The sequence below is a fragment of the Oryzias latipes genome, chromosome 12 (assembly GCF_053564925.1).
Source record: "Oryzias latipes strain Hd-rR chromosome 12, Olatipes_Hd-rR_3.1".
In the NCBI taxonomy this organism is placed as follows: domain Eukaryota; kingdom Metazoa; phylum Chordata; class Actinopteri; order Beloniformes; family Adrianichthyidae; genus Oryzias; species Oryzias latipes.
Window position 1 is genome coordinate 27,118,851 of NC_136248.1, and position 27,726 is coordinate 27,146,576.

General features: G+C 40.7%; 1 protein-coding gene across 48 annotated transcripts in view; it reads right to left on the bottom strand.

Moving 5' to 3' along the window:
* Positions 1 to 237: 237 nt before the first annotated feature.
* fnbp1b (formin binding protein 1b) overlaps positions 238 to 27,726 on the bottom strand; it is a 59,581-nt gene continuing 32,092 nt past the window's right edge. For 4 of the 48 annotated variants that reach the window (XM_078955894.1, XM_078955892.1, XM_078955895.1 and 1 more), the window contains exons 7-20: positions 27,100 to 27,114; positions 25,214 to 25,342; positions 24,842 to 24,988; positions 22,194 to 22,385; positions 20,003 to 20,191; positions 17,626 to 17,718; positions 15,175 to 15,189; positions 14,860 to 14,895; positions 11,207 to 11,316; positions 10,988 to 11,120; positions 10,327 to 10,445; positions 10,057 to 10,202; positions 8,305 to 8,463; positions 238 to 415 (exon numbers count right to left, since the gene is read on the bottom strand). In XM_078955894.1, coding sequence (XP_078812020.1) covers positions 375 to 415; positions 8,305 to 8,463; positions 10,057 to 10,202; positions 10,327 to 10,445; positions 10,988 to 11,120; positions 11,207 to 11,316; positions 14,860 to 14,895; positions 15,175 to 15,189; positions 17,626 to 17,718; positions 20,003 to 20,191; positions 22,194 to 22,385; positions 24,842 to 24,988; positions 25,214 to 25,342; positions 27,100 to 27,114 — 1,524 coding nt within the window. In that variant the 3' untranslated portion in view covers positions 238 to 374. Of the gene's footprint in view, positions 416 to 3,739; positions 5,594 to 7,153; positions 7,197 to 8,185; positions 8,464 to 10,056; positions 10,203 to 10,326; positions 10,446 to 10,987; positions 11,121 to 11,206; positions 11,317 to 14,859; positions 14,896 to 15,174; positions 15,190 to 17,625; positions 17,719 to 20,002; positions 20,192 to 22,193; positions 22,386 to 24,841; positions 24,989 to 25,213; positions 25,343 to 27,099; positions 27,115 to 27,726 lie in introns of those variants that run through there. The other 44 variants (XM_078955926.1, XM_078955921.1, XM_078955927.1 and 41 more) reach the window with 32 other exon arrangements.

Below are 27,726 nucleotides of genomic sequence, written 5' to 3' on the forward strand. Positions count from 1 at the left end.
TTTTTTTCCCCCTCATTTGTGGTATTTCTGAACTTCCAATTTGTGCCCAACTGTCTGCAGGCGGGCTAAGCGCCACAGACTCGCGCATCACCAGAGGCTTTTAGACTCTAAATCCATTGAGGATGTCTTCGTGAAACCCATTTCACATCAAACATGACCAAACATTTGATCATGAGGACTGAGAAGATGCAAAAAATTCCTCAATGAGGTTTTTTATTTTTTTTTATTTTTTTATTTTTTAAAGATCCAGAGAACAAATAAAGGATGTGTGAATGAAACGTGGCCCCTCAATTATGAATTCATCAAGCAGACGTGTCTGTGCAGGTCCGGCACCACTTCAAAGCCTGTGATCCATCAGCAGATGATGGATACGTTCAGATCAGCCAGGAGACATTGTTCTCTGGCTTGTTGGGGCCTGAAAAGAGATGGATGTTCAGTCCGCTGCAGCTTTCATAAATCCCGTTGGGCTGGAAGCAGAAGCCTCCTCTGTTTAAGGAGTTCTGGAAAGATTTATTCATCACCACATTAACTGTTGTGCTGAGCTGAGGTCATCTTTCATTTTAAATTATTTTACTGTACAGCTTTAGGTTTGATTTGTTTTATTTTTTAAGGAGTTAAAAAAAAAACAACTTGAATTTACACTAAGAGCCGTGGCAAATGTGATGACAATTAAAGATGGGACTCCGCCCACTGAATGATGTCACCACATCAGCTGCTCAAACATGTGTTTTGAGGAGAATTAAGAACAAAAAATATACTATACATAAAGTTCAAAATGTTTCCGGAAATAATTTGCAAATAGGAACATGGTAAAAGTCAGTCATGACACGGCAGTTACCCGTTTTACAAGGCGGCCATCTTGCCTCAAACTTTTCTTTTCTATTCTTTGATACAGTACAAGCTCCTTTAAGCTTCGTCTACACGTAGGCTTTACATATCATTCAAATCTAGGTTATTTTAATCGCATGCTGAGCTCACCAGGAAAAATGCTGCAACACCAACTCTGCATTTTCAAACTGGCTTAGAGCTCTATCGCCGGGTGGTTTTCACCTGAGCAAAACTAATTACATGACTTTCAATATGTTGGTGTTAATGAGTCTGTGCCTTCACCAGGTGAGTCTCACCTGTGCCAGGAATGGTTGAACCAAAGACCAAGTTTCTAGTATTTTTTATTAACTTTTTGTTCTCAAAGTCCTAAGTTTTCAGTCATTTTTGAGCATGTTTTTAGGAACTTCCTGGTTTTCTTTTTCATTTTGTTACACTTACCACCGTTGAAAATAGTAGAAAACCACTAATTTATCATATGTTGTCAAGTTTTGATCTATTCTTTTGACAAGTACTCTTTTTTGGGTGTATTATATCGGGTAAAAATTACCCGGCAAAAGTGATGGTACAATTTTTTGTAGCAAAAGTGTTCTATGAAAATAAAAAGTGGCAGACATTTTTATCTAACTTTTACGGTGAAAATGGTTTGAATTTTGCTCATACTTCAACTGAACAAGAAGGACAAAGCAGGTCTTGTGATGCTATTGACAAACTTGGAAAACAACTATTTCCCCCCAAAACCTGTAAATTGTGACTATTTGACCAGGTTTTTGCCATTTAATTGTACTGCAGAGGTGAAACCTTTTTGTATTTTAAGGCGAAAATAAAAGGACTTGGATTCTTGGAATTCATTTTAAATGTGATTTTGAAACAGAGAAATGACAAAGTTCCAGCAAAAATATTATTCTAATTGAAGAACAAAAATCAAAACAATGTTTTTTCCAAACAAAAATCCCCTAAAGAGTGTCTATTTAGCTTTTCAATGATAAACACAGCAAATTTGATTCACAAGAGAAAACTTGGGGGGGGGGGGGGGGGGGGTGACAACAAAGGGCCCCCTTTTTGAGCCACCTCTTTTTAACGAAGCCAAACGCGTGCTGCTGGAGGTCTGAGCAGCATCTGCTCCACAAACTGCTCTCATCTGTGTGGGCCAAAGCCTGAATGTTAAATGATGTCTCTGCATGTTTTTCTGCAACAAATGCAACTGAAGCCACTTGAGTTCAGTTTTTGCAACTGCTTGAATCTGTTCAGGGCTCTAAACCTGGCAGCAAAATTAGTCTTTGGAATGATTTTTTGGAAGAACTTTGAACGTTTTCTTGGTTTCTGCACAGACAGAGACGAGTTGGGACATTTTTCTGTGAGTTTGCTGGAATAAAATGACCTCTCAGCTCCTCTAGTGATGAGAAAACATCTTGTCCTAATAATACTCCTGCAGAAAGGTGCTACCAGCTGGACTATGTTCACCTGGTTCTGTCCTCAAAGGTTAAATCAGCAACACATTTGTCCATAAGTAGGTCAAATGAGGCAGAAATGTGTTGGGAGGTTTGCTGACACTTAAATGATTCGGTTTTATACGTTTTTTTAATCTCGACAAGTGTTTCTTACCAAAAATATTGTTTCTAACACAAATGAAGACATGAGGACAAAAAAGGAAGTGTTTCCATGTTGTCAGGTTTTAGGTGATGCCATACTGCCCTCTGCTGGTCAGATATGAGAATTGCCAGCATCTAGGAGGTGGAAAATGGTTAAAAAGTTACTAACAATTAAATACTATGATACCAGAACAGAAAATCAACTAGTTTTTAATTATTTTAATTTTTACATTTAATTTTTATACCTAAAAAAAGCCCACAAACTGAAGTCGATAAAAGCAATAGAACTTGAGAAAAACAAAAGAATTTTAAGAACAAATGTTGTCTAAAATGATCTTGTGCTCTGAATTTTTCAAAAGTGGAAATAAAGTTTAGTACAATGAAAGGTCAAATGGATGTTTTGTTTATACAATCGTAGAGTGTCCCCTTCAGTTTTTCTTTTTTAATTAAAGTTTACATATATCTGGAAATTGAGTTGTTTTTAATAAAAAAAAAACTTAAGGATTAATTATTTCTTACATAATTTTTTGTCAGAGCATTTGGTAAAAGTCAGAGCAGAAAATCAAAACATTCACATTATCTTTCTGAACCTTACAAAATGCAAAACACCAGAATAAACCCTGGTTTTAATGGAATTAATTGTTATTAATTTTCTGGTTCTTTCATTTAAAGACCCACATTTCCCTAAAAAATAGTGTTGTTGGTTTTTTAAACATATACTTGTGGCAGTTTTTTCTGATGATAGAGGACAGATAAAGACATTTGATCTCACTGAGTATTTTAAATAGTTTTGAATGCTTGCCTTTTTTGTTATACCGCCTAACATTAGCAATGTTAGTAAGCTAGCGGGAGGGCATGTAAACAGAGAGCTCTCAAAAAATAAGAAGACAAAGGTGGATGGTCGCTCCGCCAACAGTCCCGCCCATAACTCAGAGGTGAATTTCTAATGAAATCGTGCTGCTCTGCAGAAACTATGTCCTGGAAAGCTGACACAGATGTTTGATTTTGGCTAACAACGGCATAATAATAATGAAGACAACTGGAAACACTGTTTAACCCTTGTGCTATCCTAGGCACTTTAATGTTGGGAGTTGGGTCATCTAGACCCACTAGACAGTGCGCTGAACCTTTTTTCTTCAATGATTTGTGATCTTCACTGGTGTCCATGGATTACATGAAATCTTACACCTTTATCCACCTTTGTCATGGTAGGGAGAACACCTCAATGTAAGGGTGGGGTCATCTAAGATAGCACAAGGGTTAAACAGAACAAGATGATTGGAGTGGGTAGTTAGAAAGAAAAAAAAAACAGAGAAAAGGGGAATTTTTCAGGCATATTTTATTGGCACAGTAAAACACAATACAAAGAATTCAGTGCTTCAAAACAAAAGCACGAGCCACCCAATGGAACACAAACAAAAAAGTGCAAAATACACCATTTGGTAGACCTTTCAGAGGAAGAGAAGTCTTACTTTGCAAAGCAGATCACGTTGTGGGAAGACTCCCAATAGTTAAAATAATGTCTTCTTTTTAAACTTTATACACTCGTATATATTCTCTCTGGTTCCAACATTTCTTCTGTACAGACCTGTGACTCTGGGACTAAAAAGACTTCCATTTGAAAAAGCTGGACGTTTTAGAACTAAACACAAATGGCAGGAAGTGAAGGAGTGGTTGAAGATTCAGCAGGAATTTCATCAAAACAACGATCATCACATCCTTCGTTACTCCAGGCGGCAGGAGCTGCATGAGTTCCCCGCAATTTTAGAAAGAAAAAAAAGACATTTTTTGCAGTTATGAGACGTCCAGTCACGATAAATCAAGCAACAACAGATTTCCAGCTAAAGAAAAATAACAAAGGAAAAACAAAAAGTCTGATCTTTTTCGTTATGTGCCGTTGAAAAGACGTGGACAGAGGTGGAGTTTGGTGGCTGCTTCGTTCTCCGAGAGAGCAGAAACCCGGTTGAAGGCCTGAATGGGCTCGTTCACAGGAAACTGTGCGTCACAGTATGTTCTCATCGACAGTAGACGGAGGAGCAAACCCAAAACTTGCATCAAAACTTGCAATAAAAAAAGAAATCACAAAGATTCAGTAAAAAGAAATAGAAAAGACACGTGTGACCTAGAGGAGGAGGGGGTCACAAAACAGGCTCCTGTTGGCCTTTTTCAGGGTTGAACTGGGGCTGAGGGTGTGTGTGTGTCTGGGTGTGTGTGTGTGTTTTAGGGGGGGGGGCACATGCTACTGTCAAAGCTAAACAGAAATCAGGGAATAAAAAGCTGAGCGGAGAGATCTAAAACAAGAGTAAAAAAATGAAAAAATCCACAGGCACCGAACATAAACAGTAGCAGTCAGGTTCATTTCAATAGGCAATGGGGGATGAAGCGAGGGGGGGGGTTAACCGAGCAGGAAGGCCGGAGGCGGCAGCGGGGGCCGGTGGGTGTTTGGCGTAAGCTGACCTGCCGGGTTTCCGAGGAAAACAGGGCAAGCATGCAGCACGCCACAACGCCCCGAGCTGTTGCAATAAACAGAAAAGGGGGCGTGCTGGGGGGGGGTCACCTGGGGAAGTGGGGGTGTGGTCAGAGAGAGGACAGTGACAAAGGTGATGGATGAGGAACCGCTCGCTTCTTTGACTTTCAAATGAGCATGGGCACACACACGGACGCCGTCTTCCTCCTGAAACCTGCCAACGTGAAGAGGAGTTTTAGAGGGAGGGGCCACAAACACACATGGCTTCGCTCTCCGGCAGCGTCCCGTTTCTGACCACACCCCCTCCTGCACCTGTGGAGGGCTGAAGGAAAAGCCAGGTGACGGGCAGCTTGGTCATGGCGAGCATGGAGGAAGCGTTAGTCCCATTGAGAAGCAAAGCTTTGCTGACGGAGCAAAATTGAGTCGTTTGGAGTCGGACTGGATGTTAAGGATGAAGAAAATCAGGAGCGGTTGAAATTTCCGGGATTTCTCTGATGAAAGCGTCACAGAAACGGCCACAGCCCCCCTTCCCTCCCCGGTTTTGTTTGTAACTGAACGGTAAATTCAGCGGCGTTCTGATTTGGCCGTCGCCCTCTGTTTGGCATCGGGGAGTGTGCGGGCGGGGGTTGGGGGGAGAGGAGGAGGAGGGGGAGGTTCTCCAAGGCTGCTTGCCCTGCTTTTCCTCAGCCGGCATCGCACTTTTAGGAATCTGCAATGCAAACGAAAAACACACACAAACAAAACAAAAAAACGGCACAGTGAAAAATTCAGCGTGGAGGAAATGACCAAAAAAAAATAAAAACAACCTGAGCATTCAGTAGAGCTTTTCAAAATAAAGTTTCTGTGTTGTAAAGAAAATCAGCAAGAGACGAAGTCAATCCTGTCCGTATGTAAGGATGATATCTGTCTGGATATCCACAGCTCATGAATAGCTGTATAAACCAAATTGTGGGAAAAATGTACAAACAACCAACAATTTTCACTTGGGATCACCGGTTTCTCTGATAAATCACACAAGTTCTCCAGGATACGCGCCTGAAAGTCTCAACAGAGGGGTAAACATGAAAAATGTTGAATTTAATCTCTTCAAGCATTCAGTTTTATCAAAATTTTAATATTTGAAAGTTTAAAAAACAATTTTTTCCTTTAAAAAAAAAAGTTCTTTTAGGTGTCTCAAACTTGTCTCAAATAACTCTCAATTTTTTTTTTCGCAGTGAGAAAAATGTAAGACCAGCTTATAAAACTAAACTGTGACTGTAGAGAGAAGACAAGTTGATTTTTAGTGATCCTTTCCCACTGGCTAACTTCTGCAGACTCACAGTTAGTTTGACCCCCAAAAAACTGTTTTTCTTTGCTTTTAGATGGTAGGAACGCATTGAAAATTTGAGAGGGGGGGGTTGACCCGTACAGGTGCTGCGAGTTTTTGGGGTAGTCTGGGTCCGTGGAGGGTCTTACAGAGGGGCGGAGGTGTATCTCAGCGTTCCCCTAAGACTCCTGAAGGGGCGTCGTGAAAATGGAACGTACCATCATCTTACATTTGGAGGGGGACCTGGCTGCAGACAACATTCATCCAGATCACATCATTAGCTGGATTTCAGATTTATTAAAACTTTTTAATGTGAAAAAACACATTAAATGTTTAGATGAGCTTAAAATGGGACAAAAAACAAGCATAGTATCTATCATTGCTATGAAAAAGATTATAAACAAAAGTGTTCAGATTGGTAAAACCTTTACTGTTACACTGTATGTAACACTACATTAGTAATGTGTTGCACGCTGGCGTATAGACGCTTTTTTTCATGTTCATTGCGTAAGGAATTAAATTTTTAACTTTACTTTTTCCTTTTCTATCCAAAATATTCCCTCTCAAGTCAGGACTGTTCTTTAGTCTAGTTTTCATCTTTGCTTTGGACTTCCAAGTAAAAAAGTTCAGGCCAACCTTGACCTTTGGCAAAAGTAACGGCCTATCAATCAAAAACAACTCCGAGAACCAATCAGCATCAAAGCGATCTGAGGTGAAAATTGCTGTATTTCCCTACATTTTAGCTTTCTAACTGGTCGCTAACATGCTAAACTCAGACAGACATGCTGCAGCCTGCATCACATTCTTAAGGCCCAGAACTCCCAGCATCCATTCACAGCAAACGGTTAACAGCAGATGAAGAGCACGAGGCTGTCTGTGTCAGTTTAGTCATGTTGTGGCAGTGAAGTTCATCTGCAGCTCAGAGTCTCATGCCAGACACCACAGAGTCTAGCCAGATCTCACCATAGAGCCCAGTCCAAGTCGTTCTTCCCCCTTTACCACTGGCCTGGAAAATGGACCAGAACAGGCCGACTCTGTCATTGTGAAACTGAATTCCCCCCCCCCTGCGAGCTGCTCCTTCATAAGAAAGTTACCGAAACGGATCGACAGCTCGCAGAGTCAGGGTCCACAGAAATGACCACGGCTTTGTCCCAATTCCCTTAATCAGACCAAACTCACCAAAGACTGTCTAGTGCCCTGGATCTGAATGTAATTCGGACCCATGCTAACTACGGTACTTAATTATTATCTTTTTAACATCAACTTCTTGTCTAAGTAAAAACCATATAAATATGATCATTTTACAAAGACTATTTACAAATCAACAGATGGTAAAAAATTGGATGATTTTTAAGAAATGTATTGATACATATATTATTTTGAATGACTAATTGTTCAAACGCAATGCATTGTGGTCTATCTTTGCCCGTCTCATGAGCATCGATCCATGTTGTTATCTGATTCTTACCGGAAACCCGATCAGTGCCCCATATAAACGCGTCTACTTCCACTCAAAGTATTTTACAGCACTTACTAGAATATTTTTTTGAGATGTTGACCAAAATGTTTACAAAAAATGAAAAGTATATTTTAATGTTGCCAAAAACAAAAAAGAATAAAAATGGTGGACCAACAAGATAGTGAGGGAATTTGGACAAAGCCCCATGTATTGAGATTTTACAGGAGATGTAAAAGACATCCCATAATTCAACGTTCTTTTTCAAACATTAAGTCTTCAGAGGTTTATCACAGATCAAACCATGTTTTTGACCTTTAATCTGATATGTAAAAATAATCGATGTACAACATAATCAAAGTGAAAAAGCACAGACTAGTCTGCCTTTAGCGTTTGTTCCGCTCACTAGACGACACGGTTGTGAACTGAAGGTGAGGACCGATCGTCTTCATGCACCTTCATGAACATAACCAAAAGATCTGCAGCAGGAAGACTCACGTAACCCACGATGGACAAATCTGATTTGTCTTTCTTCTGAAGAGGCGGGCACAGTCTCTGATCTTGGCCCCGCCCCCTCAGCACGAGAATGGATATGTACCGGCCCCGCAGAAGCATTCATCACGGCACTGGTTTGTTAGTTAAATATATGTCATAGCACCTTTGGCGTTGGTTTCCAAAAGGACCTCAATGTAGGACGTGGGGACGTAACCCTCCTCTTCCTCGTTCCTCCTCACTCGTGTCCATCCGTCTCCTTTGTCTTCCTCTATGACGTACAGCAGCTCGCCTTCTGTCACTGAGATGGTGCCCTCATTCTGACCTGCAGGAAGAAGTCCCATAAATGAGGAAGAAAGGAAGAGAAGTGCCCTCAGCTAACTTCAGTTTTTATTTTTTTTATTTAGCAAACATCCTCAAGTTTGTTTTTTTAAATAGACGCAAAAATGCAAAGTCATCAGCAACCTGAAAGAATTTTAGCCTTTTTAGGAAATTCTGACATTTGCGCAGAAACAAACATAAACAGGAGAGGAAATGACAATAAATTAATATTTAAATCCAGTCAAACTTTATTTATAAAACACTTTTCATACAACAACAACAACGCAGAGTGCCTAAAACCCCTACATATGAAATTAATGTGTAATATAATGTGTAACCTCAAACGTTTTTCATTCAAATAATAAAAAAGAAAACTATTTTAGAAATATAGAAAGTGGTATGCTAACATATTAAGATGTGTTTTATCCTAATTGTTGCTTGTGACTCCCATTGCATGGATGACTGACATTATAGAGACATAATCTGTTGCTCTATCAGCTATCTTTAGTTCTTCTGCATTTTTTGGGTCAAAGTATGGAAGGACCTCTTCACAAACATATTATGGATTAGATCAATCAATCACATGGTTGTTATAGTCCTAAAACCTTGAAAGGATTATAAAGGTTTTATAAGTGTGGGCATAAAAACCTTCCAGGTCTGATAAAACCCAGTGGACCAACATGGCATGACTCTCCTGACCACAGAACCTACAGGACCTTGGGTTGGGTGTCCCTCCTCTTTCCCTCCAGACTGTGAGACCTTGATTTTTTCCTAAAAGCAAACCTCTCACTCCTCTGAAAAGAGTAGGGTGCAGGTTTCTTTGGTGAAAGTTGAGTGTCCTGCATGGCTGCATTTGTTCCTCCTAAAGCTGCAGCAGTTTGTTCTTTATGAATCTCCTCTGCTTTTGTGGACTTCTAATCCTTGAAACTGGAGTTTTCTTGTTGCCTGAGCTCACTTCCTACTCAGATTCTCATTAATGTCACATAGACGTGTGAACAGAAATCTTCTTGAGCTTCGACCTCACGCATTTTGAGAATGTCTAAAGACCCACTCCAATAAAAACACTGTTCTGAGTGTTTTTATTTACTTTTTTCTGACAATGTAAAGATTGATTGAAAGCATTGCAGTCAATGTGCAGTCATGTACGTCATTTTGTTGCACCGGTTGGGGCTGTAAGCTAGTGGGAGAGAAAGTCAACAGATGGATGATGGGAAATGGGGACGAGCTTATTACTCTGTGCCAATGGATATTTTTCTGTGGTGCCAGTTATTCAAGTTAAAACAGGCCAATCAGATGCCTCAATGAATAATGTTGTGCCTGCTGGCCTCCACGTTGATGGATCAACCAATCACTGCTTACTGATGTCATCTAGCTTCAACATGGTGGCGTCCATATTGCAAAAAAGGGGCTACTGAATCGACTTTGTGTCATTGGAGCCAGAAGTAAGCCATTTTCTATGTGTGATGTCACACTCACTCAGTCCAGTTCTCCTTTACAGCTAATGGATCAAACGTGTTTCTACAACTAACGGCCGCTATGGTGCAGCAGCATCCTAAGAGCAAAGCTTTCCTCTCACATCAAGCGGGGCTGCTAATACCTTCAAAGGTGTACAAGGCTTTGCAGGTGCCGATAGTCTCCAGCTCATCAAACTCGTCGTCTGACTCCGGCGCGCAGGAGGTGCGGTTGGCGACGGCTTTGACCTGAGTCTCTGCACTCTGTTCCTCCGTGTAGCTGCCGTCCGGGCTGCTCAGGGGCCAACAGACACAGTAAATACTACGGTGAAAACAGACGCCACTTCCCTGCTTCCTCCTCTGGCAAACAAGGCCTGACACAAGTCCCCTGTCTGGGTCTGATGAGTATATCATACCTCTCTCTGTCCTGCGCACAGTTGTTGCTCACTGTGCTGTTTTGGGTCTCGTAGATGACACTTTTGCGGTGGGTTTCGCTCTTTGAGGGCATCCTCTCCTCCACCTCTGCTAACCAGTTCTGAAATACAAATGCAGATGGATTTTACCCTTCCAAAAGGCTGGCTTCATCTTCAGGAACAAAAACAAAGACATGCACAAAATAAAAGAAGAATTCTCTCACAATAATGAATTTAATATGCGTAAACAAATACTGGACTTCAGATGATTGGAAAAATGCTAAGATGCTGGAAGAAATTAAAATAATCCAAAGGAAAAAAGACGTTTGAATAATAAGAATACATATTATTTATGAGCAAATCTTTAGAAACTCAAAGACAAAAAATGTAAAAAAGGAAAGGTAAAACTTTTCATATGGTTCCAAGCGAAGAAAGACATCTCCACATTTGGCCAGATGCTCAAAAGAAAATCTTCTGTTAGAATCTTCTCCTCGGCCTGCAGGAACGTGCAGCCAAACCCTCCAGCTGCCTCTCATCCGCCCAACAACAGCTCTCTTTGAACTCAACCCAAATGGAGGTCAGTGTTTGAGTGGTTCATCATTTACTGCCTGGGATAAGCTAAACGAAAAGCTTCGCCAACACTAACATCTGACGCTGAACTGACCTCAAACTTCTGCTCCTCGCTCTGCAGCTTCTCGATGTTCATGGCGATCTCTGCTAGCCGGGGGTCCACGCTGGCTGGATCTCCCATCTGAGGGTTCTTCACGTACACGTCTTTCATCTTCGTCAGAGCATCTCTGTGGGGAGACATTTGTTGAACGTTGAGGAAGAAGATCGGCTTTGATCTTTGCATGAAAGCAGCGGTGAAACTCTGAGAAGATACCTCTGGTCCATCTCTTTTTGAATGTCTTTTTTCAGTTCGTCGATCTTGCCCTGCAGCTTCTTCCTCCTCTGTTCTGGAGGCAGGTGACTGAAGTCTTCAGGGACAGAACCCTACATGAACAAAAAGATCGAGGGGAAAAAGCAAGAAAAAGAAAAAAGACAAAGAAAAGAGAAACAAAAGATTAATAAAATAACACAACTAAAGGGTTATACTTTATTTTGAGGTGGAAGGTGCAGTGTCTCAGTTTGCCTCTGAGCGTTGATTCCACTGAATTATTTAGCTCCTAAAAAGCCTCCTGAAAGAAATCCAGCAGCTGCTCTGTAACCCACTTACTAAAGGTTCAGGCATTTATCCGTCTCATCTATTCAGTTCCTGATCTAATATCCTCTTTGATCCATTGGAAATGTAATAAAGGCCACATATTTGGGTGTTATAGCTCATGTGGTGTGTCAGTATCAGGTGGCTAATGGCTCTGGAGCTGCACAATTGTTCTCCAACAGTATTGAGTGTTTTCTAAAAGAGGTTTAGTGATGAAGCTAAACAGAAATCAATGAGTTTTTAAATCTTAAAAGGGTCCAAACCCAAGCAGCTCCAGATATTTTCTGTCAGGAATAATTCTGTTGTATTTATTTTAACTTTTTTTCTAACTTTTGTCTTGTGGCAAAACGTCCCTTTAAACTTCAGTCTTAAATTCGTTTTAAAGCAAATAATTGTGTATTAAAACAATACACAAAAGTGCAGCTTTTTTCATGAAAAACTTGCTCTTTTGAGCATTTCAGAGCTCTGTAGATATCATCGATACATTTCTAGATAAAAGACTTTTATATGCTGGAGCCTGACTTAAGAAAATGTGCTGCCAGTGGAGATGTGAAGGTCTGCTGATGGACGCCTCTGAGGCTGCACAGGAGTTTATAGCTGCGATTCCCTGCACATGAGGCTCACAGTTTCTAGGTTTCCATGGCAACCAGGTAAAGCCTTTTTCTCCGGTATCAGCATGCAACACTTAACTGGACATGCAACATAACACCATGCACGGACATCATGCTCTTCAGTTCGTTTAGTGATGCTTAATCATCTGGTCAGATGAAATCAATGGAGTGTGTTGTTTTCTACAAGGTCGATCTACAAAAAAGAAAAATAATAATATAATTTCTTTAATAAGTACCGGTAATTTATTTAGAATAAAACATACCAATGGATTTCTCTACATGAAATGTAAATCTGATTCCACAAATTCCAAAAAATAAAACACTCCCAACTTGTTACACTGTGAGGACCTTCTGGACAGATACAATAAATCCTGATAGTTGAAATCTTAACCTGCATTTTTTTGGACTAATCTCCTCTTGAGGAAACAAAATCTTTGAAATATCTGGTTTCATTTATCTTTTCAAACTCATATTCAATCGATCACTAGTAAATCAAGCTATTTTCTTAAAACACTTTACCGGTCAGTTCACTGCTTTATCGACTAACCTCAGAATTATTACTTCCTATTTTAGACTTTGCTGATATTATTCACTTCAGTGCTTCTTCAGCCTGCTTGCACACCCTAGATGTCATCTACAAATCTTTGTTGCTGCTTTGTGCTCTGCTGTTCCTATAGTTCTCATCAATGCACACTGTTTGACAGATTAGGCTGGCTTTCACTTCCAGGTGGAAGACAATTTCATTGGTTACAAATCATTTTCAAATGCATTTATCTTGACCTTCCTTTTATTTGAAACAGTACCTATAATACGTTTTAGCTTACAACCTAAATTACGCCATAATAACCAGAGATTTTCTTTGTTGCGAGACAAAAAAAATAAATCTGGGCAATAAGCTTTTTGTGTTAAAGCTCCCTTTTATATAGCAAACCTTCCTTTATATATATGCTCCATTTCATCTTTGTCTTTGTTTAAGAAAGTTCTTTTAACTCATTTCAAACACACTTGTGTTTGTTTTTAAACTCAGTATATTCTACCAATTGCCCAACATCTTTACTTTAGCATTCAATAATTTTCTCTGGTTTTGTTTTTTTCGGTTCAGCTTTTCACAAATGGGTTTATTTAAAGTTAAAACCAGGAGACGAAGACTAAAAAGATTCAACACTTTTTGAGCCAACATATTGAAAGTGTAAAACAAAGTTAGTTTGGTTTTTAAAGATTTATAAATAGCGAGTAATTCAAAAAGTAGAACTTTTGTAAATATAACTCAAAATTCTTAGACAGTAACTTGCAAAAACTTTTTTTTGCTTGAAAAAATTACTAAAGAAGCTACTTTCAAAGAAAATCAATTCATAGATTTATTGAAATAATTTGGCAGTTTCAGAAACTCAATGTCCTGAAATGCAAACTTCAGCCAATAAGATGATGTGAACAAGTTGGGAGTCAGAAAGTGTTGTTAAAAGACCTTAAAATAAAGCTGGAAAACATGAGGAATGATGTATCTCAGTCAAACTGAAGCTACAGTCACACCGCCCTCAGCAGCGCGCTTTGAAAAGACCTCTTCCAACAAAAAGTCTATGTAAACGCATATACATATATATATATATATATTTTTGGGCTTCTGTGTTCAAAACTCTCGCGTTCACATGTCACTACGCAAGTTTCTACAACTGTTTGCTCCACTAACAAAATGCGTGCCCACTGAATGTGCGTTCGAAGTTATTCCAGGCTGAACTGACCAATCAGAGACTCAGATTTGGTAGTGACGTATGGATGGCGTCCCTTTTCATTCACAGAAGTGCCAACCAGTTTGTGCCCGGGCATATTTGTATAAAGTCTTTCATAAATTGGAATAGAGCCGTGAAAGAAAAAGCCTGGACCAGGATTTGCACCGCTTTGACAATTGACACCAAACTTTTTCCAACTGTAGGTGATGGACATGCGCTAGCAAGAGTAACAAAAGAACAAGAAGCCCCTCCTTGCCTGTCCAGTGTGAATGCCATTAGCTAAATGTGGGTTCAAGAATGCACGTCACATGCCCGGTGTGAACGTAGCATGGGTTGACCGTGCCTTTTTTAATGCATCCGACAAACAAGTGTACCTGCCCATAAAACCACTATTTTTTAGAATACGTTTTGGTGTATAGAAGCCTAAAAAAACATTTAAAAAAATATCAATTAAAGAAGTGTCACAAACTCATAATTTAGTAATTTAGTTTGTTCAACTGATGCTATTTAAAGCTCAATTACAACATTTTAATATTACAAAGCATGAGAAATGTGGCAAAACCCAATGCAAGAAATGTTTAAATATGGAAACCAAAAGCCCAACTGTGTACGGGAATGCTGACCAAACGAGATACAAATGTCTCGGTTTGCCTAAATGAAAGTTAAAAGCCTAATTGTAAATTTTTCCTCCTGTTTTCCAGCAAACATCAATATTCATATGAAACAAACTTAAGAAAATGTACCTTAAAAAAAAAGTTCAACAAAGAAGTTCAACAAACTTTCCTGTGTCTGATCTAGAGAAAATTAGATTATTTCCCATAAAAGCTCATAGAGGATTCTTCTGTTAGTTTTTCAAATGACCCCTTTGATGCATGCAATGTGAGGATAACGACATCCACATATGATCAGGTTAGTGTTTGTTACTGGACGTAATTTGTGGAGACAACAAGGACTACGAGACAGACGGACAGGTAGAGCGTAGAGTAAGTCTGATCACCTCAATGAGACTCCGGACGTGGGAATTGAGTGTGATCTGTACCACAGAGACCACAGATACAGTTTGGTAGAGACAACACATCAACAACATAGTAAACAAACACACAACAAAATAATGAGACAGCGACACAAGCCTAAGGTCCTCCATGTGTCACAGCCCAAAAACAAAAACTGGTTTTAATCGTATCCAATAAACAAAAGAAGCACAACAAAACACAACGGGGTACACCGCGTTATTGACAACATGTTACTTGGGGAGACGTGACATGCGTGCAGTCATGCCTCTACACTCGTGAGGTTACACGGTCATGCTTACCAGCTTGAGAGAAAGCTTCATGGGGAGGGAGAGAAGATAAAAATGGCAGGGAGCAGCAGGGAGACAAAACAACAAACAAAAGTCAGAACCATGGAAATGACACAGCCACCTCCTGTTTTCCTGTACAGAATAAAAGTTCACCTGCACTTCATAATGAGGCCTTATTCTGTCAGACTTCACTGTTCGAAGAAAAGAGGGTGAAGCGCTTAGAGGATGAAGGGTTTGGATTTACCAAAAGCTCTTGGGTCATAAAAAAGCTCTTTCAGAAACTATTTCAGGCATAAAGCCATAACTCTTTTCTCAAGCCGTGAAGTTTGACATTTTTTCACCTCAATGGATTGATAAAAAAATGGGAAATTATAAGTTGATGGGGTAAAAAAAAAGCCCAACCAAACGAAGAAGCATGAATTTAGACAAGAGAAGACAGATGAATAGGTGGATGCAGAAAAATTGATGGAGGGGGGTTGACTGGGGTTTAAAGTTTGATCATGTCCTGCTACCATTACACACGAGGAAGCAGCAGATGGCGCCAAAAGCATCTCACCACGTTACGTGTGAAGACATGGAGGCAGATACTGGACACAAATACTTGGAGACTAAAAAAAAACACACTTTACGTACTGTTTACAGGGAAAATCAAACTAAACCAGTCTGTGTGAGAGTGATTAGGAACTCAAAGTCTTGAAGGTCTGGTTATATAATTGGCTTTTGAGAGGATATAGTTATAATTTGATGAGAAGATTTGAGGGTAGGTTAACAGCTGTTGGCTGGTAGAGCTTCAGCTCTTGACTGGTAATCCTGTTATATGCTCATAGGCTGGTGAACTCAGGAGCTTGACTCTTTTTGTTTGGCTAATCAACTCAATCACCTGGACTTCCTTACTACAATTACACACATCCGTTGTCTTTATCGGTCAAATGGTCCTTTTTTCAGTTCAGCAGAGGTATGGACTTTGTCTGCTTTCTTTTTTACTCCCTGAAAACTGAAACACATTGAGTGGAAGCATATGACATGAAAAGGTTCTTTACATCACGGGCTATAGGTTTAGATTTGACTGTCTTTGTTGAGTGAAAACGTGTAAATGTAGAACTCTGTAAAAAGTATCAAAAATCCGTATCTGCTGGTGACTCCAGACTAGGGATGGGTACCGCTTGGATTTGAAGGAATTAGGGTTAAAGTGATGAAAGAGAAGAGTTGAATGTGCCAAAGATGCTTTATTTCACTCTGACATTCTGCGCAGCAGACTTTCATCGCTTATCGCCACAACGTCGGCCTTTATTCCTGGACTACGTTATCCGGTGTAAACACTGAACACACCTTGACGTGATACTACACATTAGTTACGTGGTATCCCATCTAGTATGTCGACTGCTCAAATCAAGTGTAAATCCACAGCATAAACCAAATCTTTGTTTAAAATCATGGAAAAATGAAATAATACACATTTAGCTCTTTTCATACATTGGCGTACGATGAATGCAACTGGAACAGTAAGTGTGTAAACTGTGGCATTTGTGCCCACGCAAAGGTTGATTTGGGAAATGCAAACACTTGCCAAGAACTCTGTGTTTAATTGTGTCTATTGTGCAACTATGTAATTATTCTTCCAAATTTCCCTTGATTCAAGCCCATACTTTCTTTTTTTTTTTTACTTTTCATTGTCTTTTTTGTGCATTATCTTGGTTTTTTTTTGGTCCCCAGCCAACTGGATTCTGAAAATCTCCCCAGAATTGTACATGTTCTTCTTAGTTTTATGAATATAGGGTCATATTTTTGTTAGGTGTCAATAACCAAAGACTTCTTTTACTTTTTCAATTTTTAAAAAACCTTTGTTTGCCTTTCAGAAAAATCATGATAATTAAGGGAAATTGGAAAATAACTAAGTGGATCATCATGGTTGGTTACATGGCCACAAAAGAGCTCATACGCTACAGAAGATATCCAAGTTACTTTAAACAAAAACAGACAGACATGGATATACAAATATATCATGGTTCTACCAACATGACGGCTGCTATAAAAGCACACAGAAAGCCCTGGAGGGGTAAATTCTTGGCACTGCAGATTGAACACAGGTCCAAAGTGGGACTAACACCATATCTAAAAACACCTCCATTAGTTTAAGGTTCATTTAGCACTTGCTGTGTGGGATGAAAGGCATCGTCACACCTGTTATCACATGTTCAGGTGCTTGAGACACTTTGTGAATTGACCCCTTTATAGATGCCTGCTGAGGAAGCTCTGCCACGGCAAACCTCAAGCTGATATGCGTAATGAAGGGTGAAGTCGTCATCTTTCCCGATCATTCGCCCCGAGTTTGAACCACTTGGACCCATGCGATCCAAACTGAGCCCATAGCAGACACTAGCCTTTTTGATACAAAGCTCTGTCAACAATCGTGTCTGTCAACAACAAGGTTGGGATACTTACTACCTCCCCTCACACACTTACTACATATTGCCTTGCTTCAAAAGCATATGTGGGTTGACCCAGAGTCCTCTTCATGAGCTCTTTGTGATAAAGGAGTGAGCGCGGAGATTGTTGCTGTGGCGGTCGTCAGAGAAAAAGGTTTTTGTCAATTCATCTCAGAGAGAAAAAAAAAGTCTTATACTTTAATATTGTCTTAATCTGACTCCCACAACAAGATGGTTGCTCTTTTACCGCCCAAGCTTTTACAAGCACACATACAGCATGAGTGCAGATGGATGAGACGGAACATGAAGCTTCTCCTGCGGGGCGGACATCTTTCCACCGTGCTAGCCGACATGCAACCTCCACAGGCTCATTAATCCCTGTTACATTTTCTTTGCCAAAGGTGGGGGGAGGGAAACCTGTTTTAATTGTTTGTTTGCATGTTTTATTAAAGAAATTAAAATTTAGTGTCAAACCATAGACATAAAAGAGTCCATTCTTGTTTATTTTTAAAATAATCCCATGAACACATTACCCGTTTGGGAAGCACTGTGATAAATCAAATAACAGATATATCTTTGGCAACCAAACTGTTCATAATATAAGAAGTAGGAACCCTGTGTCTTACTGCTATGGTGCTCTGCTTCATTCCATGATGTATACTGATCTACAGATGCAAACATGTGGAAGAATTGATAAACTCTTAGAAGTTATTTCATAAAACACAGTTAAAAAAAAAACCTGGCTACTTGAATTAACAAAGTAAATGGGTATATAACTTCATTTGTTGGTGTTTACTTCCCAGTTTTCCAGTGTTATCGCTCATTAATAATACTAACCTCCTGACATCTACCAGGGTTAGTGGTCCATCAAAGGTGTGTTTCTATCAAATGTATTAAAAATATCCTCATATTTCTTATGAAATGAATGACAATGCCCAACACAGAAACAATGAATGGCTCCTTTTTATTAGTAATGCTCTGTTTGAGTGTAAGTTTTAAAATCTACATCCTTTTCTCAATGAGCATTACACATTTCAAATGCAAATCAAACATTGTGACAAGTAAAAAAGTAAAATTTATTGTTAAATCATTTCTTCAAATGGACAAATATACTGTCATTGATTATGAGATAGATGCAGGTCAGGGGTTATGCCTGGAAAAGTGTGTGAAGGTAGAGGGGGGGTCTCTAGGTTTGTAAAATGTTTACCCAAAGGAATCTTTCTATTCCTCATTGATTTTAGATGGTGAACTGTTTATAAAAATAGAACTAGTCTAAAGCAAACTTTCTAACTAAACACAAACTTACTGAATGTCCCCAGCTGCTGATAAAGTCAGCCTCAGCTTAGACAATAAATGTAACCAAAGTCGGATTTCAGCCTTTTTTAGAAAGTCAGAAACAATGAATCCTGTTTTATCTGTGAATTATTATTTTTTTCTATCTCCTCACGAGCTGTTGCAGCACTTCCGCTTTCAAAAACGTGCACTTCCTGCTAGATCTACGAGGCGCCTGCAGAACAGAACACTTCCCTTTTCTCTGCGCTGCTTTCACTCATTTCCTGCACAATACATCAGGACACGGGTACACAGCAAGCTGCTGCTGCTTTTCCAGATTACACCGATTCACAGCAGTGTTTGTGCTGTGATACCTGCTGCCCTTTCATAAATGGACAAACAAACTAGACGCCACATTATAATTGTGGAAACCGGAAAAGAGGGTAAACGCCCATTCCTGAGGTCAGGGAGAGCTGGTGGGGGCTTGTGCTGTGACCTTCCCCAGTGACATTTCAACAAGCGGCTCCCTTATAACATAGTGGGTCTATAGAACAGGAACTGCTGTTGACATGAACCAGGACACGGGCCTGATGCTGATAAAACGCAAAACCCTCCGGGGAGGCTTTGAAAGTTACGCTCCAGGCTGTTCCCATAATATCCATCACTTGATTCTTATCACGAGGTTTCTCTTCTTTGTGTTCTTCGTGCGGTCAAACCAAAATAAAACAACCTGCCTCCATAAATGCGAGCGCAGAAAGCCATCTCCATGCTGCCGGGGCTGCTGAGGCGACTTGCAAATGCCTTGTCAAAGGGGAGAGGTGTTGGGTCACGGGGACTGTCATTGTGAGAGCAGTTAACATGGAAATGAAGGGACAAAATGAGGAAACTGCTGGTGAGGCAGACAAGTCAGGTAGACCTAGTTACCCTCGACAGAAGCATGCCAGAGAAGCAAAAAGGCTGAACAGTGTGTGAGTGAAGCCATTAGGGTCAAAAAACATTTCCTGCTTGAGAGCAGAGTTGATCTGACAGTAAATTGAGATTGCTTCACTCATACAGTGCAGCTGGAGCTCAGGTACAGGTGCAAACACAAACACACACACACACACGGTCACGCACAAAGCTGGATGGACACACACACTTACCCCTCGCCTCAGGCTCCGGAGGCAGTGCATTTTGGGTTTGGAGGCCATGAAGTCGTTGAGGCGGTGGGAGAGGGGCTCCTTGGGCTGCTTTGGAGACTGGGGGTCGTTGGGAACAGCAGAGGGTAAGGGTGGGGATGAGGCTGGGGGGGCAGGTGGGGGCTGGCGGGGGGACGTTAACAGGGACATGAGCTACCAATATGAGGGGGGCGAGTTGGAGAGGGAAACGGAGGAAAAACGTGGAAGAAGAAGAAGGGGCGAAAAATCCCAACAAAAAAAAACAGACAAAAGGAGGAAAAGGAGGGAACACAAAACGAAATAAATAAGGCTCTTACAAATATTAAAAAATGAACACACAACAGAAAGCCCAAACGGAAATTAAGGACAACCAAAAGAATGCCAAACCTAGTGTTTGATAAGATTTGTTGTGGGAATAAACTGTCAAACACAAAAGACATGGAAACAGTTTCAACGAAACAAAACGATCGCGGTGAGTAGGAAGAGTAAAATGTGTTAAAGCAAGCAGCTGCAACAAGGCAAACAGCACAAGAGTCAGTTGAAGCGCATGCTGGATGCTTTTCTGGACATCTTTTTTCGTGTTTTCCTCAATTCACCGCAGAGCTTGAGAACGCCACAGGTGTTATCACTGAACTTAAAGGCTGCATCATTACCCGACTACTACTTCAGAATCGAAGCAGTACAGTGGTCCCTAGAATAACTCGGTTCACATTTTGTGTTCTCGCACATTTATTTTGTTTATTTTTTCTTTTTAAACAGTGCTTTGCATTCTGCTTCCTGATTGGCTGTAGAATATTGTCAATCAATCTCCTCCTTGTCACGCTCCTGTACAGAATGTGTTTAGTTTACGTTAATCTTTGATCACGAGCAAATCTTTAATTTCATGCTATATCCATTGACTGTATATGGGAACTGGACTGAGTGACTCTTTCCCCATCGTGTTTCAAACAGGAAGTACCCGCTGGCTCCAAAAGGCCAAACTTCCATAGACTCCTATTGAGGAATAAACTGCTATTACTCAATCATTCTATTTGCCAGAAGAACCATTCTTGCTCTGCTAGCTTTATTAAACGTATTCTTGTTGATCCTCAAAATATGATTGGAGTGGGATCATTATTTAGTTGGAAGAAAAAAACAATTTCTATGGGTGACGTCACACTCACTCAGTCCAGCTCTCATATACAGTCAATGACTGGACTTTTGTCTCTACGAAGGTTTTTAACTTTGAGTGTTTAAAGAAGAGAGAAAAGTGTAAAAATGTCCATGTTCGTCTGAGAAAAGTGTAAAAAGTGTGTAGTGAGGGGTGTTACAGTCTTAAAAAACATCTATACATCACAGATTTTGTTATTTTTAGAACGCAATACCCGCGATAAACGAGGAACCACTGTTATTAGTGCCAAACAAAAACTTACAGTGCGCATGCATGTGTGAGTAATCCAGCATTTGTCTATTTAAATATAGGAATCCAGTTACTGAAAATCTACAAGGCCATGCTCTGATTTTTTATTTTTCTTTCTAAATTTTGCTGCTACACAAGCTGCCTGGACCCTGTTGCCATGTTTGTGCTTTCTGCTAAGCATTGTATTTTAGTAACACACAGACTCTTATTTTTAAGTTTTTTTCCCCACACACTCATACTCTGATCCAACTCAGCATAAACAGCACCACCAGACAGATGAGTCTTGCTCAAAAGCAGGAATCCGATGCTCCAGACACTCTAGACTGATGATTGATCAGTGGAAAACGGTGAAGGAAGGCTGTTACTTCAGATCTGACAGTGTGTTAATGCCAGTTTGATTCCGTCCATAGAGAAAGGCAGAAATACGTTAGTGTAAGCTACGGAGGTTGAGGATGAAGAATCGGTGTGGGCGCTTGCGAGGGAGGAGGAGGAGGAGGGTGGCAAATAATACAACAACAAAAAAAAACGGCAATACTAATAAAGAACCAGCAAAGGATATGTCCAGCTCAGAGATAAACATAAGTTTTGAGTAACTCATACAAACAATCAGTGGCTACAGCGAACACGCATCTATTGCAAAAGGCAGATCAGATTATCAGGATTTATAACTCCAGCCCTTCATCCCACAAACAGCAAGGTGACCCCCATGTGAGCGCAGCGCCTTTGAACCAGCGAGGCTGGGCTCTAACCCGTGTTCGGCGGTCACCCGTGCGTTACCTTGTTCTTGTTCTTAATGAAAGGCCACAGTTTGCTTTTGCTCTTGCCAGCAGGCTTCTCTTTGGACTCTCTGGAGTTGGACAGGCTGTTCTCCGACACCGTCCTCTTCATGGCCTGACCGTAGTCTTCGAACTCCACGTCACCTGGGGGCTCGAAACCAGACTTGTAGGACTCTACCACCTGATTGGAGTCCTGGAGGGAGAGAAGGTGTAGCTGTTCATCAAAGTCTGATTTTCGAATGATAAAACTATGACTTAGCAGAGGAAGTATGTTGGTCCAGATTGTATTTGAGTATTTCAGTTCAGATTGTTTTGTGACACAAAGAAAAGAGGAAAAGACACAAATGTTTAAGAGGTATCTCAGGACAACATCTGTGACACAGAGGAAGGAAGGCGTTTATCAGCTGCAGTGTACATCGACCTGACTCTGCTGATACACACAGACAGTTGGAGTTGGGTTCTGGGGGTAAAGATCTGCTTTTTTTTCTCCACATGTGGAAGAGGAGAAACAGGCAGAGGAGGAAACATGTGACATGTCCTTCCCCGTCGCTGTTTACTGCAGCAGAGCAGTCTGGAGTCATCTCCCTGGAGCAGCGCCATGTACTCAGCACACATACGATGCAATCCCTCAGGACATTCTTGTTTTTGTCATATAGCAGGCAGCCAACATGTGACATTTCAAAATAAAATACTGCTCATATTCAGAACAGAAGCTCCAAGAAAATAAACTATGGCTGCGCATCAACAGCCAAAAACAAATAAAAGCTGTGCTCTCCACCCTCTGAAGAGAGCTTTTCCTTATCTCCATTTGATTGGAAAATAAATGACAAACGGCCCAATCACTCAAACAAAATCTGTAGATTTACCTAGAAGGCTTGGGTCAAGCGGTTGCATGCAACCACATTGAGTAATATATACATTATCAGCTACGAAATCCCACGAGGATAAATATTTTAGAATTGTACTCAAGAGTGTTGTGCCTTGCCTAAATCATTGAGTAATGCAAAATATTAAATGTTTTAAGTAATATTTACACAAGCTTTTTGAAAATATGTGGAAAATAGAGTTAAATAAACATAATAAAACACACTTTAGTAAAAGTAAAAACAGCTGCAGTTCATTTTTTGAGTGAATAAAAATTATGAATCTTGCCTTTTTTATAGAGGAGGCCTTATAATGTTATTAGTTTATTGCTGCACACTTTCAATGTAGTTTACTGTTGTAAAGATAAAAATAAGAGTTTTAATCTAGACATGTATTTTAGCCAGTATTAGGTTCTTCCTTGGAAAAAAGTGGATGCCGTTTCTTTTTCACAAGAAAAAACTGAAATTTGTGGCTTTGTTTGTGGTATTAGTCCTAACTGTTCTACTTTAGGTCAGATTTGTGAGGTCAAACTAAACCTAATTTGCCACAAATTGACCTTTAGTCTGCCTTTAATGCAGGAGGTGTCGCCAGCGACACTAAATATCATAAACCCTTTGAACTACAATAACTCTTTGACCGTTTAACGTAATTCCTATGGATTCTGAAGAGGCGAAGAGCAGCTTTGTGCTGATTTGCGATAATTATGTTAGTAAAGTCCTTAAGCTAGTAAAATGTTGTATATCAGTGGAAAGGTGCTCCTTGGTTTTGCCTTAAATACTTTACAACTGTAAAGTGTTGCATATCAGCGCAAAGCTGCTTTGCTCAGCTTCAGAATCCATTGGAATTAAATTAGCTGCATAAACGATCAAAGAGTTATGAAACGTTCACAGCGGCCTCGGCGAAGCGCCTTCAAACAAACACTTCCAATGAAAAGTCAGTGTGAATGCGTGAAAATGTGCGTTTTGGGCTGGTGTTCACATGTAGCTACACAAGTTTCCACAACCGTTATTGGGCTCCATGTACAAAACACGCATTACAAGTTTAAACTTTGACGAACCAGGGACTCGGATTTGGTAAGGATGTATAGGTAGAGTCCTTTAAATTGATCATAAAGGTAAAAGGAATAATGGGGTTTGTGCCTGGCTGGAATTCTATGACACCAAGTCTTTTATATATTTAGATAGAGCTGTGAAAGAAAAAGCCTGGAGCAAGATTCGTGAGATTTGCAGCACTTCGACATTTCGCACCCAGCCTCTTCCAACTGTCAGTTTATGCACTAGTATTGCATAGCGATGGTTAAAGGGTTAAACTAATTGGGTTAAACTAGTGTTTTCTGGACAGAAATTGAGGTAACCTTTGTGGCATCATCTGCTAATTTTAAGATAACTTTTCTCCTCAAGCTGCATTTCAGAGTCAGTGAAGTGAGCTTGCTGTGCAAACTCTGCGTAACGGCCCTTTAAAGGGAACTACCGAGTATATTTTTAACACAAAGAAGCTGACAAAAGGCTCAAGGGAGAAACACTGCACTGCTTGGTTCATTGATTTTCTAACTATAAAGAGAAGGCCAGCCCACATACTCAATCTGCCCTTAGTTTAGCGTTTCAAGGTAGGCTGCTCCTCACCAGTTTGTTTGGGAGGGCCCCCTCAAGAGTCCCATGAAGGTAACAGACTTGTTGCTTCAGTGATAGCCTATTTCCACTATGTGTGGGTTGTGATCAGCAGGACGTAGTGAGTAATGTGTCCCATATGGGGTCTGGGCACAGATTTATTACTGTGTGTACTCACGGTCTTGGGCTCGATGCCCTCAGCAGCGCTCGTCATGCCGTCTAAACACTTCCCCACGATGGGCAGCACTTGACGGTCCACCTCAGCAAATGTCTTCATACACACTCCTAGTCTCTCAATTCTTTTCTCTTCCATGTCTTGAAGATTCTGCGTCCCATCAAGGTTATGTATGAAAAGAAACAATTGGTTATTAAACAAAGAATGGTTTTGTAACATAACTTTATCGGTTGGCTAACCGAAAATAACTGTTGGTGCTTGTGTCTACCATGTTATTTTTAGCAGAGTGGGTAGAGGGTTCACATGAACTCACAATTCTGACACAGTATCAGTTATCAAAGGAAACCGTTTTAATGCATTTCTTGTTGTGTTTACCTGAAATATGTTGGGAATAACAGTGTAGTAATGTTCATGCTGCTCCTGGTTGAACTTCTGCAGGTAGGAGTGGTAATCGTTCTTACTGTCGGCGGCCATCTGGTGCCTCACTTGAGCTTGCTGCCGTGCCTGAGAAAAAAAGATGTACGTCAGCTTCTCATCTAACCGCTGCGTCCCCTTTATTAGCAGGCACATTTATTTTAGTGTGTACACATGCGCACAGAGAAACATGGAGCTCGTGGACGCGCACAGGTGCAGGTCACGGAGCAGCCTTCAGGGTTACATTGTGTGAGGGTCAAATCAAACAATTTCAGAGCTATTCCATTGGCCTCACATTTAGGAGGGAATTGCTAAAAATTGGTTCTTTTTATTGGGTTAGTGTTGAGTGAGGGGAAACAGACAGTTAGGAAAGGAGCAGCCTATTACAGAGCCAAAGCAAGCAGATGGAGATGAGATTATCTCAGCTAGACAGCGTGGGGTGTGAGTGTCTAGTTTCTGCTCCCACTGATAGATTAGTTACTCCTATCTGTTTCCTTTTTCCATCCCCTCTTAAGCACACACATGATTTCATAAAGTCTCCAAGAACAAAGAGTCTCCCTAAAAGCCTGTGATTGTAATCTCATGAACTCATATACCCACTTGGGGCAGAGTATTTAAATTTCCCAAACCTAGAACTATCCCTCATTTACTTCCACTGGGTTATGGCCTTAGTCACACCCACACAGGGGTTGCCCCATCCGGGTGTGGGCAATGTTTGAGTTGTCTGAGTCCATGGAGGGTTGTAGAGAGTAGTGCCAGCATCTTAACCTCTTGAGACAAGGACATCACATTGTGGGTTTTATTACCCCTGTAGTGAATTCTTATTACCTGTGACTTGTTGTGAGCTTGATCTCAAAAGGTCAAGGTGAGCGCAGGTGTGTCTTGCAGTTCCCTTGAGCATTGTGCAGCACCCTTAGGGGACTTCATAGAAATGGAATGTACGACTGTCGTGCGTTTGGACAATGTATCTTAAGGTGTTCGTAAAGATAATGTAACTTACCCGCACTTTACGTGCTGGTGAGGCTGTCATGTGGTGTCCCAACGACACAGTCTAGTCGTTAGTAAGGTGCGTGTATTGGCTGGCCCGAGTGTCAGCCCTCGTTTAGCTTGTTCCTGAACACGCGTTCTGTGCACGGTGTGAATTTAACATTATGTGTATAAGTGTCTGTTATGACCTGTCGACCCCAGTAGGCCCGCAAAAAATATGTGCATGAACGTTTTGGCTTTACAGGCTTCTCGAGTGGTCTACAATCTTAAAACTTTGTGCGGGCCACCGGCATGCCCCATGCCGATTAGACACCCTGTATCCACCCATAAGGCCTGTTGAGACTAAGGCTTTAGTCAAGCCAGAATAAAAAGGAACTCAATAACTTTAGGAGTTGAGGTGCATCACTTCCAGCATATAATCCAGATAATATCTCAGTGAAATCCAGCACCAAGCTAAAAACCAAATGTGACAGTCTGTCCGCCTGTGGGAATGCCTCCATGTGCTTTACTGGCCTTGCTTCATGCAAAATGCTGCGTTAAGTAGTGGGGAGGCTGCATTGTCACCGTGGTAACATGGCAGGTGACAAAATGTAGAAACGAGCAGCTGCAGCCACATCACATCCTGTTGTCATGTTCTGGGAGTTATTTGTCCTGCTAACAGCTCAGTGCGTCTGTGTTACACCTCAGAGACTTCCTGTTGTCTCTCTCAAAGCATTCTTTTCGTACACATATAAACATCGATAGATGGCACAGAAAGCTTCAATCACAGTCAGACAGGTCGACTCAGCAGTACGATGTGTGTTTGTGCGTTGAGACACAAGTCGAGACAATGTGTGTCCTCCTCAAATCTCCCAACCTACCTTATGGTAACTTCGCTTCAGCGTATGGCATAAAATAAACGCACAAACACACAATACACACAAAGGTTGGTTAACTTTTCCCAGCTAAAAAAATAGCGGTCGCTATAGTTACACTTCCTGGACCACGAGGCATGTCATCACTCAAAAAAAAAAAAGAAGTTGGTTCACAACTACAATCTCCATGTAAACTAAACTGTAAGTGGGTTTTTATTCTGCTGGAGACTAAGCTAAAGTACCAAGGAGTCTGTTTTTTGACTCGGATGTCACTCAGCTTACGCATGAGTGCAACTGAGCTTCCACACAAAGCCGTAAACCTTGTGTGGATTGCTTTGGCTGCAAAAACAAACCCAAATTGAGGGATCTGCTTGCCAAAGGTTGGTAGAGAGAACTGTTAGAGGTTTGCTGCAGCTTTCCAGAAAACCCCCGAAAAACCTCAACTCTACAACCACAGAACGGACGACATCAGAAACGTGGCAACAAAACATCCTGCAGCTCCTATCCGAACATTTATCATCTAATCTTTTCTTTGTTCGGTTCATCGCCGTCACTGCCAGGAGTCTTCTTTTTTAAAATCTCCTTTTCCATATTTTATCCACTAACTGTGATAATCTAATACGAGGTTATCTC